This window comes from Pseudocercospora fijiensis (genome assembly GCF_000340215.1).
Source record: "Pseudocercospora fijiensis CIRAD86 unplaced genomic scaffold MYCFIscaffold_13, whole genome shotgun sequence".
In the NCBI taxonomy this organism is placed as follows: Eukaryota; Fungi; Ascomycota; class Dothideomycetes; order Mycosphaerellales; family Mycosphaerellaceae; genus Pseudocercospora; species Pseudocercospora fijiensis.
The window spans coordinates 265,252-281,894 of record NW_006921544.1 but is presented as its reverse complement, the minus strand read 5'-3'; the positions used below and the strand labels follow the sequence as shown (position 1 = coordinate 281,894).

At 44.8% G+C, this 16,643-nt stretch overlaps 4 protein-coding genes across 4 annotated transcripts; 2 read left to right on the top strand and 2 right to left on the bottom strand.

The window, feature by feature from the left end:
• Positions 1-1,242: 1,242 nt before the first annotated feature.
• On the bottom strand, positions 1,243-12,688 carry MYCFIDRAFT_180066 (uncharacterized protein; the record flags this gene model as incomplete). Its single annotated transcript, XM_007934045.1, has 19 exons — positions 1,243-1,269; positions 9,932-10,091; positions 10,132-10,152; positions 10,219-10,296; positions 10,341-10,711; positions 10,748-10,872; positions 10,910-10,976; positions 11,001-11,138; positions 11,167-11,368; positions 11,394-11,461; positions 11,508-11,586; positions 11,621-11,745; positions 11,774-11,793; positions 11,857-11,888; positions 11,915-12,142; positions 12,190-12,458; positions 12,485-12,557; positions 12,617-12,633; positions 12,671-12,688. 19 exons carry the CDS (start codon positions 12,686-12,688, stop codon positions 1,243-1,245), a joined length of 2,118 nt encoding a protein of 705 aa, XP_007932236.1.
• A 29-nt stretch (positions 12,689-12,717) lies between these two features.
• On the top strand, positions 12,718-14,062 carry MYCFIDRAFT_180065 (uncharacterized protein; the record flags this gene model as incomplete). Its single annotated transcript, XM_007934044.1, has 9 exons — positions 12,718-12,734; positions 12,768-12,823; positions 12,853-12,880; positions 12,917-12,953; positions 12,988-13,207; positions 13,240-13,335; positions 13,392-13,406; positions 13,437-13,553; positions 13,590-14,062. 9 exons carry the CDS (start codon positions 12,718-12,720, stop codon positions 14,060-14,062), a joined length of 1,059 nt encoding a protein of 352 aa, XP_007932235.1.
• Positions 14,063-14,087: 25 nt separating this feature from the next.
• On the bottom strand, positions 14,088-14,733 carry MYCFIDRAFT_180064 (uncharacterized protein; the record flags this gene model as incomplete). Its single annotated transcript, XM_007934043.1, has 5 exons — positions 14,088-14,306; positions 14,331-14,444; positions 14,493-14,538; positions 14,612-14,620; positions 14,708-14,733. 5 exons carry the CDS (start codon positions 14,731-14,733, stop codon positions 14,088-14,090), a joined length of 414 nt encoding a protein of 137 aa, XP_007932234.1.
• A 76-nt stretch (positions 14,734-14,809) lies between these two features.
• MYCFIDRAFT_180063 (uncharacterized protein) lies at positions 14,810-16,621 on the top strand (the record flags this gene model as incomplete). Its single annotated transcript, XM_007934042.1, has 15 exons — positions 14,810-14,836; positions 14,864-14,996; positions 15,023-15,147; positions 15,195-15,401; positions 15,428-15,475; positions 15,513-15,747; positions 15,780-15,819; positions 15,852-16,029; positions 16,056-16,159; positions 16,187-16,209; positions 16,242-16,333; positions 16,369-16,409; positions 16,441-16,451; positions 16,483-16,521; positions 16,548-16,621. The coding sequence occupies 15 exons, from the start codon at positions 14,810-14,812 to the stop codon at positions 16,619-16,621; spliced, it is 1,377 nt and encodes a 458-aa protein (XP_007932233.1).
• Positions 16,622-16,643: the final 22 nt, after the last annotated feature.

Sequence of the window (16,643 nt, the reverse complement as noted above, 5' to 3'; positions counted from 1 at the left end):
TATTATTATTTTAAAGAGCATTTACCGATATAATAGTAGGGCCTCTTCGCGCGAACTCCGACGATATATATAAATTATACGAGCTAGACGAATAGGATATACACTCGAAGGTAGGCAATATCGAGGAGGTATATAGCAATATCTATAAGTTTGTAGGTCGTCTTAGTGTTAGGATAACTAGCGCATATAAGCAATATCCTATATAGCTACCCTCGACCGATACCTAAACTATACGTACTAAGCGGCGACGATATATTGCAAAGGACGCCTATAGCTTCCTATATAAGGAACAGGAAGGGTAGGCTATATAACTCGCGCTTACTACCGAGATAAATATCTTCCTTGCTAACGACGAATACCGCGGTACTGCCCTCTTTAGCGACAAGGCATATCTAGAAGAGCGGTTTTAGCGAACCGATATTCGGACTATCGCGAAGACAGCTAGCGTAGGTATAGGAGTTCGAGGAGGGAATAGTTAAAGGGCTACTAGCGTAGTATCGCTTAGGCAATAGTAACGACGTATACGGAATTTCTATATCCGTAGTAAGTATACTATAAATATAGAAATACCTACGTATATCGTCGGCATTGACCTCGGATAGCGAGTAGCTAGATTACGGGTAGCCGTTCGCCGAGATTAAGACAACTACCTAGTACAACAACTGCTAGTCTAAGCGGTAGCGGCATCGAATTAATAGCTACGGGTCTAGGAATATAAGCCGAGCGTTACCGTCCTATAGATATAGAAATTCGCTATTAGTTAAGAGATGCGGGCACTAGCGGGTATATAGCTTACTAAATATAGAAATTCAAACGAATAGGCCTAGCTTAGACATATAACAATACCGCGTATAATAACTAACCGTAGCAAAAGACGTAAATACTATTGCATTATAAAAGGAATAGAGTTACGAGGATCGGCAGTAACGGCGGCTAGCGCTAAACAGTAAACAAATAAACTTTTATTTAAAACAGCGTAGCAGCGCTACTATAATATACTATAAGGTCTTACGACCTCGTCTTTCGACGAGGCAGCCTCGAGAACCTATAACTAGCTAGACTAAGATAGTAAGAAACAAGCAAAGAACCGAACGCTAGCTACCTAAGCCTAAGCCTAAGACTAAAGAGCAAAGAAACAAACAAAGAACCTAGCGCTTAATTATTATTATTATTATTATCCTTATTATTATTATCCTCGCTATCCGACGATAAACAAGGCGGATCTATATAAGGGTTATTTGCCTAAATGCAATAGGCATACTTGCGATGCTTACCGAAGGCATCGGTAGCGTACTCGCGGCACTTAACGCCCGACCGAATACACTTAAGATATAGCCGGCGGCGAGCACGGCCGGCGATCTCTATAATACGGCCGATATGCGACTAGATCTTCTAGCGGCCTTTTATTACTAAGACGTTGTTAGCACGAGCATAATATATATACTAATTTTAATATATAAAGCTACTTACCCTCCGGTACCGACTACTATTAATCGACCGCCGTTAGGTAGCGAAGTACTACGACATTCTTACTAGCTTTCGCTAGACGGCCGCGTTTCTTACTAGTACTAGTACTAGCGCTAGCGCTAGCGCGGTCGGCTAGGGTCTTGCCCGGGAAAATTAGTACCTCGCGAGGCGCGATAATCGGTACAAATAGGGCGGAAGTTAGAGCGGTAGTAGTAGGCGGAGGGGTAGTAGTAGGCGGAGGAGTAGTAGCGGGCGGAGGAGTAGTAGAGATAATAGGCGCAGCCTTATTATTATCGTCGTCGTCGTCGTCGTCGATACTATATATAGATATTAGCTCTATATTTATAATAATGCTTAGATAGTTAATTAATTAAACATACGTAGGAGCGTCCTCGCTACTAGGAGGCGGTACGATATAGTCGTCGTTCTACCTATAGATCGAGGTTAGAATACTAAACTCTAAGCTAGACAATCGATATAAGGAATAATAAACTTATAGGACTAGTTCGTCGTTACTACTAGCGTTAACTATTATTTAGTCGCTACGTAAACTATTAGTATACCTAAGCTCTATAAATAATCTACTTAGACTATACTCTTCTTGCTGCTACTACTACTACTGCTACTATCGGCGCTAACGTAGGAGTAGGAGCGCAGTACGGAACTAAGTAGAATTAGCGGAGCGGCGAGCGGTAGCGGCGGTAGCTAAATACGCGGTAGCGCGACGACTAGAATAGAGCAATTAGGATACCTTCTAGACTCGCTAATGTTGCTACTAGTAAACTTATAGGACGGCGCGGCGGCTAGTGCGGCGGCGATAGGCGTCGGAGCTCTAAAGGTATATTAGTATATTGCTTTCCTACTTGCAATAATAGGGAATTAATTATACTTAGCTAAAGAAAGGGTAACTAGTACTAGTCGGGGAGAAGAAGGGGCCGCCTATTATTGCTTTCTATACTATTAACGTAATTCTTGTATTTAAGGTAGTATTATAGACGAGGGTAAGAGAGTAGGTGCGATGTCTAGTAGAAGGAAGGAAGAAGAGGACGAAGATAGAAACGAGAGAAAGATATATAGTAGTAAAAGCCTTCTAGCTATTATTCTATTATTTAAGTAAGAGTAAGAGTTAGGGTAGGGCTTACGCTTAGATTAGGTACTCGTAATTAGCTCCGGGCTATACCGAAGTAAGGCTACTTAAGTAAAGTGTTTTTAGAATTTCTATATCTACTAGCAGCTACTACGAATATAGAAATTGTTGCTCTACTTAGGCGAGCTAAGTTACCCTATAGACAATAATTCGATATGAATTCTGCCTAGATATAACTAAAGTTATCCTTACCGACTAACCGACTAACAATAGTAGAATAAAAGATTATAGGGCAGCAAGTCGATTGAGTTTTACTATAATATAATAGTAAAGGTAGGTATAGGGTTTAACGATATAGAATTAGTTACATTTCTATATTCGTAGGCGCTTACTACGGATATAGAAATGCGACTCGATATAGTATAGATAGATATATAGCTTTAAATAGCAACGACCGCTACTATACCTAAGATAAATAAGTAGAAGGTTATAGAAGACGCTAAACAGGCCGCCTATAATTACTACTACTAATCCTAATACTGTTTGCCTTTACGTAGTATGTTTCTATTTATATACGCTTATCCTATAAATATAGAAATTAATATAGTAGTAGAGCAGAGCGGATTCCTATAGTAGTAAATACTGTACTAATAATTTACTATCCGAGTAATTCTACTGCTAATGTATCCTATCCGAGTAAGGGTTTTCCTATTTGTGTAATTACTATACTAATGTGTCCTATTTGAGTATTTACCCGAGTAGATAATGTATCGTATCAGCCGCGCAAGCCCGTATATATATAGCCTAGCGAGGAACAATACGGAAAGCGTATATTTGTATTGTAGCAAAACGCAACTCGTAGTCTTCGTATATTAGTCGGGAAGACGGCTATATCTAGATTTTATAGGAGATCGCTAGGTCTTTTAGCCGGTTGTATAATTCAAGCTTAAGACCTATAAGTTTAAGTTCCTAACTTAACCTTGCTAGAAGCCTCTCGGAACCCTCCTTACGTTAGGTAAAATGTAGGCGAAAAGCTACGTATATCTAGATTTATAGGAGCTTACTTCGGTGCTCTTAAGGTAAGTACTAGATAATAATCGCGACTTAGAGAGTTATATAGAGCATAATCTGCCGTTCGTGCTATACTACTCCGACGTGCTATACGAGGATAGACATTTAATGCTAGAGGCCTAGTACTTAAGGATGTTATAATCGAGGTTCTAGTACTTAGGATTTGTAGTTCTATTACTACCGTCCCGGAGCGTAATAGTACTACGAAGGATAATTTGAGCCTTGTAGATTTTTATCTCGACGGCTCGTATCTAGTACCGATATACGAGTATAGGCGTCCCTATAGTCGACACTGCGAGTAGTATATATAGTATAGTGCAATAGTAGAAAGCACTATTAACTTTCGTCTAGTTTAAAGCTAGAGTATATATTATTATTATAGACTATGCTACAAAAGATCTAGTCGCATTATTCTAGGCCGTATACTTTCTCGAACATTATATTTGTCTCGGCTCTATACGAAGGTATGCCTAGTAGCTGAATTTGAAGTGTAGCGATTCGGAGGCGTAATAATGCGAGACGTCCTAGTCTTCGTATCTAAGTTCGAAGTCTAATCGACAAAGATATAAGCTAATCTAGCTAGCGGCTATCTTCTATACTACTCGAGAGCAGAACACGCCTCCTTTACATTTGTCGTAGGCCTATACAAAGTACTAAGGTAATACTACGTATATTGCCTATTACACTCCTTATCTTAATATTAAAAAGTATAGCGGCTGCTATAAAGCTTCGATAGAATAGATCGCGTCTCGAAGATTACTAGCTGTATTACAACATTCTAGATACTTTTAGAGTCCGAGCGCGGAGCCGGAATAATTAAGCTAGGCTTCGCATTATTTTACGGCCGGTGCTACTTCTCTATAGAAAATAGCAGATTAGTAGACGTCCGCCTTCCTAGTTAGGACCTCCGTTACGGCTATGCTCTTATACAACTTAACTTAACGAATCGCTGCCTAGTTCTAGCTAGATATTGTTACTAATTTAGAAGAACTAACGACGGCTAGTAATTAAGTAAAGGATTAGATATTCTCCTATTTAGCGATTCTATACCTATATAATTAGCTACAAGTACCTCTTAGCAAAGCGTTAATCGGAAGGGGAGGCCCTTAGTTAATTTATAAATTAGATAAGTACGGAAGTTATTAGCTAAGTCTTAAGGGCGTCCGATCGAGCGAAGAAATACGAGGCGAGGAGGTGCAGTCCTTAGCGCAATTAGGCCCGAACAGACTAGTAAGAAAACGTAGGGCATCGTTACCTATCTAGCGTCTAAGCGATTGTAGGGTAGTAGGGAAGCCGAGCATCGTATATTAAATAACGCTCGAAACTAGAAACATACCTAGGGTAAGCTCGCTAAGCGGTATATAGCACCCTAATAAAGTCTAACGTACTATTAAAATAATCGGTACCGTAATACAAATGCTTATTTAGGCTTCTAATTTTAGTTTCCTATTTTCTCTACTCCTATTCTCGCTCTACTAAGGTCCTATTTCGGCTTAGACCCCGTCTCTTAGGAAGGTCTACTTAAGTACTCTCTCTAGGTAGTTTTCTAACGCTTCGAGCTCGGTATAGACTAGGGCGAAGAAGAAGTTACCTTACTATTCCTATAGAAGGGCTATACTATATTAGATATAACCGAACGACGACCGAATAAAAATTTGCTAGGCTAGTACTTCTTATATAGGGTTAACCCTACCGCTTATATTAGATTATCTATTAATCTTTCTACCTCGAGTAAAATCGTCCTAGATAAACAGAATCGTATATAGCTTTCCTAGCTCTTTCTTGTTTCTACTAACTATATCCTTAAGTAGAGCGAGTAGTATAAAGTAGTAATCGATATATTAAGTATAGAGGAAGAAAGAGCTAAATAGCGTAACGTATATCGGGCAAGTCTTAAATTAGGTATACTATATAGTATAGAGGGATGTATAGGATAGAGACGGATTGTTATAACCGTTAGACTAGAGGTAACGAGATCGGTAAGACTCGGCTTCGAATCGCGCGGTTTCTATATCGTTCTAGTTATAGTCCGTATATAAGAGCGTAGGTAGAAGGGGAAGATAGTTGAATTTAGGGAAACTCTTCTACGATAGAAAAAGCGTCTTCTTCGGGCTAAAGATACCTTATTTAACTCTAGGACAATTTCAACGTTTTCCGCGACTAGCCGTCTAGAATAGTCGAGAAGTTAATCGCCTACTATAGGAAGTTTATAGTGTGCGTCGTAGTCCCTCGGATTCTAGAAATAAGTGTTAGAGATTGGAAGATATCGCGGCATTAGTGCTCGGCGTTTAGCGCTATCGAGCTCGACGTGCCGCGCTACTTCTAATAAGGACGAGACTTAAATAGGGAGGCCTATACATACTAGATTGTTAATAGAGGTTCTTACCGCCTCCTCTACTAGCCTACCTCTACGACTAACTTTCTATATTTGCCCTCGCACTATACTCGCTATTAACTCGCAAAATGCCTCTACGTATCGATCTCTCGCTATAGAGGGCTTAGATAACCTTACAAGTCAATAGCGGTATTATATAAGGCGAAATCCTATAGCACCTTATATAAGAGACTAGTTACTAGATAGCTCTTTCTACGCTTTGTCGGAGGCTTAAGGAATAGGGGGTTAATTATAGCTATTACGCTTACTATAACCGAGTTAATAATGTCGAGGTACTAAAGATCCGAGTCGTATATACCTTCTCCGCTTTACGCTTAACTAATAAAGAAGCGGTTAAAGTACTAAAGATAGATAGATTTGATATTAGCTAGCGGAGATATTAACGGATACGTTAAGAGCTTAGATTGAAGAAGGCATTATCGCGAGATAGATAGATAGAAGCGGAAGAGGAGATAGTAGAGGTCTTATAGGAAGAGCTCGAGAAGTCTACGGTAGAGTCCTTCGGCCGACGGTACCTATATACCTATATTAGGTCTAAATATAACATTATTAGCAGAGATCGGCTGTATCGTATAGCTTCCTTACTAAATCCTAAAGGGTTACGAGTCCGCCGCGAGCGGGCGCGAGAGCACTATAGAGCGATTATTATACCCGGCCCTAGTTACGCAATATTAATAGATACTTACTATAAATTCGAGCATTAGGGGATATAGATCTACGTAGCGATTAATATTTACTCGCGTTATATTGTCTAGATCTATATAGGCATCACTAGCCGGATAGCTATATCCGTACTCGCTTAATATATTGCAACGATTAAGAATAGTAGTATAATGCTATAGATTATCCGATTAGACCGTAGGGCGGAAACGATTCTAGCCGCGGACGCTTACTATACGACTCGCCTTGCGACTCGCCTTACGACTCGCAGTAACCCGGATCCGGAACTAGAACTAGAACTAGAACTAGAACTAGAACCACTAGCTTTCGAAGACTGCTTTAAATACGGTACGAGTAAGATAAACTAGCGGATCGAGGTATAGTAGCGCTAGCAAGCACCCGTATTAAATAGCTAGAGGGGCTATTTTTACGAGTTGCTACGCGAGTTACTATACGATACTGAATTGCTAGCCGATCGGATTACCTTCCTTATAGTCTACATACTAATTATACGCTATAAAGTCCTCGAATTTGTTTACCTCTAGAATAGCTATCGGATTAGGAAGCAGGCTAATCGACTATACGTCGTACTAGGTATTCCGCATATTCTATACTATTATCTAGAGCTGAGCGGGCATTCTTATTAAGGTATTCCTATGCCTAACGGCGTACTTAATAATATAGAGGAAGACCTTTAAGGATTCGGTATATATTAGATTCTATAGTACTCGCTATAGACTCGCTATAGACTCGCTAATAGACTCGCTACTTCCTAGATCTTAAAGCCTACCTGCCCGAGGCTACGCTTTCTTAGTGTTAAACAGCATTATAGATTCATAGCTTCTCGTATCTAGTAAGTAGTAGCGAGAATAGCGATAATATAGAGCGCCTTTACCGCTCTGCCTACTTACTTCTTCGACGGCTAGCTAGGGAGTATATAGCTATAGGGTTAGAGCCGGAACTAATAGAGTTAGATAAGCTATTAGCAGCACGTAGTTAGTTAGCGGCGGCGCGGAATTAGGAAGCTAGGATAATTGAGTTTGTAAATGATTTATACTAATCGGCGATCTACGAGCCGGCCGCGAGTATATAGCGAGTCGCTTTTTCTAGTTCGATTTTATCTATAACCTTCTTAAACCTCTACTATTTCTACCTCCATTTATCTAACAATACCTACCAATCTAATAATAGCTACTAATTAGGGCACCTATTATACTAAATTAGGCGTCGACTATGCAAAGATATATAGTAAATACCGATTCTGTTTATAATACGGCCTTCTTAATCCCGATCTACTAAGCGAGCAATTTGTTCGCGAGCAATTAGTAGCCGCTACTACTACGAGTAGCTCCGCGAGTATAGTACGAGGCTTTAATACGTTCCCCTCTATACCTAAGGCGGCTAATGCTATACGCAATGCTACTAGTTAGTACAAGCTAGTAACTCGAATACTAAATGCTAGATCTCGGAGCCTCTCGCAACGTCTACTAATACCTGCTTTAGCTTTAGCTTTATTAGACCTAAAAGTATAGGGATACTATTGCCGCTATTTAATCTATACTTAGTATATAGAAGTTAAGCTTACGAGTATAACTAGGACACAGTTCTATAGTGAACCTACCCTATATACTGCTATTACGGATGCCTAGACTAACTAAGAATTCCTCGAAGCCGAGATAACATTTACAGACTAGATTGTCGACCGGATTAACGCCTACGAGCTACTAGATAGTAGTATCGATCGGACCTAGGACTATTTTAACCACTTCCTCTATATAGACTTTAGTAAAACAACTAATCAACTAGAGAAGCTAGCAAGTAAGGCGCTTCGATCACTTAGATAGGCTTTAACGGTCTACAAACTAGCAATAAAGTTATTATTAGTCTACGAGATTAAGCTCTATATCTAGACAAAGTAGGAGAAGTAGTAATAACAAAAGCGGAAACATCGGTTAAGTACTATTACTACGAGTACTAGTACGAGTAATATAGCGAGTTAGTAAAAGGTAGTTAACAGTATTAAGATTAAGAAAGAAAAGCTATAGACTAAGAAGGTTATCGATACGAATTAGCCGCCCGAGATAATTAACTTAAGCGGCGATACTACCGCGAGTATATCGCGAGGTACGTCTACTCCGAAAGGGTCGAGCGATTAGTAACCTACTAATAGACAGGCTAATAGCGGTGGACAGGCTAATAGCGGTAGACAGGCTAATAGCGGCGGAGAGGCTAATAGCGGCGGAGAGGCTAATAGCGGCGGAGAGGCTAATAGCGGCGGAGAGGCTAAGAAGACAAAGCGCAGTTAACGACTAAAGAAGAAGAGATAGAATAGCAGACTCGTAGTAGACTCGCTATAGACTCGCTCCTTAAACATTATCTACTAGTAGCTCGCGATCGCTATTTAGCTATAGCTCCTTCTATATCGTATATACATCCTTAGACTTAATAATAGCCTTATTCTTAAGCTATTTGAACTACGAGAGGCAATATCCTTCTAACTTATCGAACCTAGCTTCTAATACCTTAATCTTTGCCTCTAGTTTAGTATTCTTTGCCTCTACGGCCTCGACTCGCGCCTATATCGCGGCTAGCTCGCTATTTCTATCGTCTTCTTTAACCTCTTCTATACTAGCTATATAGCTAGACTTACCCTTATACTTATAATAAGCGTAGACACGCTCGCCCTTAGTATTAAGTATACGACACTCAAAGTTATTAGAGCGTATATAGTAGTAGTATAGCGCTAGTGCAAGCTTACTAGAGTCCGTTTCTATAATAAGTCTAGTAGCCTTATATTTCCGTAGTCTATTTAATGCCGCCTTCTTCTTATCCGGTATCGCTATTTAATCGAGTAGCTCTTACTATATCTACGCGCTGCAATACTAGAAATCGTAGGTATTTATAGTCGTAGGGCGTCGAAGTCTAGAGCGAGTTAGTAGCGAGTTTATAGCGATACGCCTCGCGACTTACGATAAATATTCTCCTCCTCCTACTAGTAAGTACGCTACTAGTAAAGAAGCTAAAGCTGCTAAAGCTGCGCTAAGAATAAGGTCTCGCGGAATACTAGTTATAGCGGCTGCTACTATCGGTATCGGTATCGGTGTCGCTATCGCTATCGCTATCGGTGTCGATAGAAGAAGAACATTGCGAGGCAAGGCGCGAAAGTATAGCGAGTCTAAGTAAGGTTTGTCGCGACAATAGGCATAGTAAGGTTAGTAAGGAAGGCGCAACAATAGGAAGCGACAATGGACTAAAGTAAAGCCAAACCTCCATTGACAATCTGGTATATATGGAGCTCCGTCCTCAAACACAAAAGATCTGGGATCTACGGCTAGCCGCATCCGTTGATCCGACGCCAGATCATTCATGCACATTCTCCTCTGAACTTCATTCTGTTCGAGGCGACAAAGCCTGTAGCAACCAAAGAGAATACCCTTGCATTCCCTCGCACGCTGCTCGATGCAAATACGGCCTACACCAACATTCTATCGATAAGCGTTCTCGATGGTGGAGTACTCGCCGTTTCGGCCGGCAGCACTTGACAGAAAACTCTGTAGCCACCGACATCTTCCACTCCTCATCGCAGCTCTGAAGGGTCACACAAGATTTGCTCTCGCTCGACTTGTGATTGCGGACTCAGGCTCCCGCGACTATAAGCACGCTCCCAGACACGCGCGACGAGCGATTATATCAATCGGCAAACGGTGCCCGAAAGCATCGAGAAGAAGAGACGATCGTTCACGGATAAGGCTGCGGTTGGGCAGGCGGACTTCGAGGACGCGGTGGACAGGGCGGAGAAGAGACGAGCATTTGCGGATGAGGCTGCGGTTGGGCAGACGGACAGCGAGGACGCGGTGAAGGCGCGGAGAAGAGACGTATTCTTGATGCCGAAATGCATCGTGCTGGGGTGCTGCTTCGTTACGGCGATCAACACGAAGAGGATACAGAGCGTGAGACTCAAATACGCGCTTAAATGTCAGCACACCGCCTCCGCTGTGCCCTTCGGCCTCTTCGATTTCATCTTCCAGTCTCTGTACGAGTCAGTCTTGCATACACGAGCCTTGCACGCATGAGCCTTGCGCCTCATAAACACGACCCAATTCCATAAACTGTCTAGAGTCGTTGTCGAAGCACCACACACAGCTGAGGCCCTCATCGTCCCTGCAAAGCACGTCCTGAGGTCCAAATGATTCTTTTATGCCCGTCGGTTGGCAGCGGTGATATAAGACCGAAATCTTCCCGCCAGCAGATGGTCATCGAGGCTTTTTGGATGATTAGCATAGCAGTCGAGAATTCCTAATGCTCAATTTCCCGGGCTACGAAGCGATTCAACCCGTTATTCTCCCACCTTCTAGCAAGAGCAGGCGCAACTTCATCAGAGGTACGTACGTTAGCATCCCAAGATGAAGATTTTGTGCTCCCTGGGATTACCTTTCCACAGGCCACACACGCCGTCGGCTGATCACGAGTCTCATCCGAGGTTCACACTTGAGATACGATTTCTTTCTCGGTACTGGAGCATCTCCGAATTGTGAGGTACAAGTAGATCCTCTTGCCAGGCCTTACACCCTAGGTATGAATCAAGAAACCTGCTCATCATCGGCGAAATTGACTTGCTCTGCTCGTGAATCCTGACGATTGCTCCCTCTTCGCTCGCGATCCAGTTATCGACAAGGCAAAGCGGTATTCTTCTGCATCCATGGCCCTCTTCACATTTGCTGAGCTTGCCTCCAGTCCTTGATCCGAGTAGGCCAATCGATGGAGGTCTCGCTTGGTTGCAACTTTTCAGCCCGTGGATGCCGAGTCTCGCATTTCTTGTAGAGACACAGGGGGAAGCTCGTCAGGTCTTTTGGAAGAGCCGATACCAGCCAGCGACGAAAGAGCTAAGATCGCAATGAACGTTACCCTAAACCCTCCTGCCACCTAGCGCTTACTGCCACTTTAATAATACATCCATGCCATACAGGATGCCTGTCAGAATGTCGAGGGAGTGAGTAGAAGAATTCAGCACGGCGAAGTCTACATCCACCCAGCGACCGCGGCGTTGCTTTCCCCGATTGGAGACCTAGTACTACGACATCAATCAAATGCACCGAGCCAGATGAAGCGCATGCTCAACATTCTACTTACCCCGCGGTAAACCAGAAACGATCCTCCCGCGCGTATAAGACTAGACTTCGTGAGGATGCAGCCCGAGACAGCTGATTTCTAGCTTCGTTTTCTAGACATCTCACAGAAGGTCTTGATTCAGCATGAACTCGACTACAGGTCTTGGAAGATAGGCAAACCTCTTGAGAAGGTGATGTACGTTGCACGAGGTGTCGGACAGAAGTGCGGTTGGTACTTTCCGACCTGTGAGAATCAAAAGAGCGACCTGTCTTCTCTCGATGAAGGTGAGATCGCGTCTTCGGAGCAAGAGGTGCTCGCGCATAATCAGCCGGGCGAAGTCATGAAAGGCTAAGCTGAGTACAATAAGGCCTTGCGAGGAACCTATGTACGCTTCTTCTACGAGGTGACGATAGGGTTTGCGCTCGGATAAGTGAGTAAGGTACTTTTATGACCCATCCAGCTGATTTGCCGTAGCTCTTTCGGCCGTCCGGTGGCTCTGGCAAGAAAATATCGTTTTGGATCCCTCGGAGCTGGAACTTCGCAGTGCGCCGAAGCTTCTCTATTGATGGTATGCCTCCACATAATTTCCCTATACACTGCAGCCGGAGAGCGGGAGATCGTGGCTATGTACTTGTCCACGCAATCTGCACTAACATTTGATCTTAGCAGCTCAATCATGTCATCTCCCGTAGCACCGTGAGCCGACTGCAACGACCTCGTTGTTGAATCCTTGCCTCATTCCCTCTACTGGTGTGCAACCCACGCAAGCTCAACGTAACATCCACACAGACAATCTTGCTAAAGACAAGAATAGCGTAGAGCTCGACAAGGCTACCTCAGCACTCTACAGTTTGCTTCCTACCGGCCTCTAGCCCTCTTACTTGTGGCAGCAGGGCCATACTAACTCAGCACAAATGCTCGGATGGACATGTGTGAACTCCTCAAGTTCATTAGCCTGCAATGATTCAAAGGACCCAGTTGGACAGTCGCGACATCATGCAGCATATCGTCAGACCTTGCAGCACGCCCATCAAGTGTTAGCACAAGAGCACTAAAACAAAAGTAACGAGCTCGGCCCAAGTCCTGCGTGGGTGGGCCAATCGTAATAGCAAAACACAAAAGGAAAGATCTCCTACCATAGACATGTCCCGACCTCGCGTGAGAGTGGGGCATAGATTACATGCTTTACTTCACGTAGCATAGGCTTTGCAAATTCAAGGATGAATTCAACGATCTCGAGATTGCTTCTACCAAGTTGATTACCTGTAACAGCGCATTCTACCTAAATCAAAATGAACGCAACAACTTCCCCAGCAACAACAGCTCTCAGAGCAGACCCTCGAGATTTCGAAAGCGGAATACATACGGAATTTGGGGCCGCAGTAAGTCGAACTGTCGAAATCAACGAACTGCTACTGGTCAAACACAGTGCTAGCAGACCAAATGCTAGCGGGCTACGAAGCTGTGATCAGCAATCGGGCTACGGAGCAAGAAATTCCTACGAACCTTCTAGCTCAGCCACGGCGGCCCCAGTTGAGGACGAGGAGTTCAAAACATTACGCCGTACCCTTCGGATCGTTAGATCACGATCTGAAGCTTGAGATGGCTCTTCAGATCGTAGAATCCCGATCTGACACAAAATGCCAGCACTGCTTCGTGGCCCACCGCGGTTCACGAATCCAAAGGCGCAGGCCCTCCGAGCCTCTGGAACCATCCCACATCGTCACTGCAATCCAACTTTCTACATCTTTGCGCACGGCACGCGTGCTTGAGACGGATCCGGCTAGGTCCACAGATAAGAGGAATGCCATCCTCGGGACACGCGCCGCAATGCGAGCATCCGCTTTCATCTCGATACTGCCAGCTGGACTACGAAGGCACCTCGAGTCTTTCTGGCCTCAAAGCGACTCGAGAAGACATTGGAGGACTGGAATCAGGATGAAATGGAAATTGTGAATGAAGAAGAAGGGCTTGCTCCCGAGGGTCAGGAGCCTGTTCTTGTGAATGCTGAAGGCTATGGAGAGGAGCCTGTTCCTGTCAATGCTGCAAATGAAGAAGAGGAGCCTGTTGAGACGCAGAAAGAACTGCAGGAAGCCTGCGACGAAGGCCGCAAGGAAGCTGCTAAAGCCAAAGACAAGACTGCGGCTCGGGGAGATAGGGCAGAGCTCCACTGCCGTGGGAAGCACTGTCGTCCATTTGAATCGACGTGGGCAGGATGCTACAACGCCCGCTTTTTCCAAAAGCATTTCCCTATGGAACAACTCTCGGAATGACGTTGTCCCCAAGCTGACACTCTTTTTAGCCTCGGATGATTTGGCGGCTGCCGTCTTTGGTCGTGGTTTTTTCAGCGTCGGCTTTGGCTGACTCCTTTGTACACTTGACCTTTTTGGGTGCCGGACAGGAGGCGGTAGTTGACTCTTTGCCCTTCTTTGGGTTTGGGGCCTGAACCTTCTTCGTTTGCGCTTTTGCCTTCGCCTTCGCTGTGGCTCCTTTGGCGGCGGCTCCTTCGCTTTTCTCCTAGTCTCGAAGATTCTCCACAACCGTCTCCATCTTCAACGACACTTCCTGTTTCAATTTCTTCTTTTTGAGCATATGCTTAGGAAAAGGCTGCGTCTGTGACTTCTCTTGTAACGCCTGACTCTGAGTGTTGTCCCCCTACAGATTGGTTGGCATTATTCGATCTGGAGCTGGAGATCGCAGCACCTGGATCACCCGGGACCTTTCAGACCCTAGGATCACGATCTGAGGCCTTCAGATCGCAGCACCGTTATTACGCATAGCCCTTGAGATCGCATTTATGGCCTTTGAGATCGTAGAATCACGATCTGAAGCTTTGAGATCGTAGCACCGAGATCACGTAGGGCCCGTGAGATTATAGCATTACGATCTGAAGCTTGAGATCGTAGTACTAAGATCACATGGGTTGGACAATCGTGCACAGCATGTGCAACGGTTCTCTAAGGGCACGCACCTGAACTTGAAATTCGAGAGCGCTTTCGAATGTTTTATAGACGGCAGAGATGCGTCGGGATTTTCTGGTAGCCGGTGTGCACACATGTTTCCAATTCTCATAGAATGAGCACTTGACTTTCATTACAGTAGCCGGAGTTGTCGTAGCACGCTTAACACCTGGCCGTTCTGATCATTGGAGAGGACATTCTCTCTTTTCGTTTTTTGTCGCCGCGTTCAGTCCGCTCGACTTAGGGCGTCAGACGTAAAATCAAATGTTTCAGCAGCAGGTTTAGACAGCGGTGTTGGTCTAGGAAGTAGCGGAACACCAAATCCATCCAAGATCGACGTTGTTATCCGTAGCCCGGATATATTCGTAATCAGGAGAGATGTCCTCCGGGTCATGTTCGTGCCGCCTAAGCAGATATTTACTAGGGCCATTGAAAATGTACTCAGGATCAAAGTTGGGCGGTTATGTTCTTCTTCGAGGCGTCGCTAAAGGATTCGCTTAGAGTATCCCCGTTGAAATCGTTCCCGGCCTTTAACCGGAGATGGCGGTCCTATACTGTTCTGGGATGGCTTCGGATTCAAGCAGAGGCAATTATTAGGAATCGCCTGCCTTATAGCGTGAGTTTGGAAGCCTCTCGCCTTCTGATCCTGGTAGTCTGCCTCTTTTGATTCGTCTTCAGCTCGGTCGGCGTTCTCTCCAGATTGTAGAGGTCATTCTGTGTCGGCTAGTTGGCCTCTATCGTCGACTGTTGGATTTGGGATTAGCGGCTCATATTTTCGACGGCCATAGAGGCCCCCGCGTATTGGGAGACTACTGATGTTTCACGCTACTTCCGCCTGCTTCGGTTCCAGAGGTGGTATAGCTGTCGAGTCCAAGTTTTGCCTGACCACCATAAGTATCCCGTGAAAGCCGCGTCCCTCAATAGCAAGAAGACATATGCCCCCCTCAGCGGAGTTGTGCGAGAGACGTACCCATTTGGTATTGGATTCGTCGCCGCTGGTGGCCGTACTCTGACAGACTCGATTTGTCAGTTTTGCTCGTGCAGATAGGCCACCGATGCTGTTCTTGGAAGTGTTCCGGGTCGGATGAAATGCAGAGCGTAGTATGAGGCCAGCAGAACGCCAAATTGAGGAGCAAGCTGTGTCATGCAAGATCAGTCGTGTTCAGAGGAGAGCGAAGAAGGATAGGTACACGAAACCCTCCCCAGGCACAGCTGGCAATCTGCTGTCCGTGCCTCCCAAATCTCGTATGCCTTTTGATTGGTGCTGTGTCCACTCTCCAGTCAGGATTTGATGTGAGGTTCAGAGCGAGACCTCGACGACGGCAACTGCGAGCCTGTGGCCCTACGACATCTTGTTGCCGGCGAATTAGGCGACATGAAGCGAACCTGCGAGTGGCTGGGCGATTCCTTGTGAAGAGTGTGCTTGTTTCTACGGAGCTCTGGACGAGTAGGTCATGCTCGTGAAGGCGGAAACAGCACTTTTGGATATGAGCTGAACGAGACCGGGTGGATTCTGCGTTAAGGAGGATGGAGCAGGCCACGCTGGACTCGGCAAAGGGAGACTTGGAAATATTCAGGCGACAAGTGCACTTCGTTACAACTTGCTCGCCTGCAATCAGGCGCGGACACGCGTGCCAGACCGAGCTGCTCACGCTGGGAAGTGGGACGGCAGGCCGAACAATCGTATCCAGCGTAGCCGGAGGTGCTACGGGCGCGCGAATGCGTGTTGATAGAGACATGGTGTGAAAAGCAGACTGGCGTAAGTTATCCCAGTGCCGTGCACATTGTGAGAGGACAGGGCTAACGCTGCGCAAATGGGTGAAACGTGGATCGCATGTTGAGTTCGGGGTTGGTAATGAAGACCGTGATTGACCGCAAAGCAAACGAGAAGCTC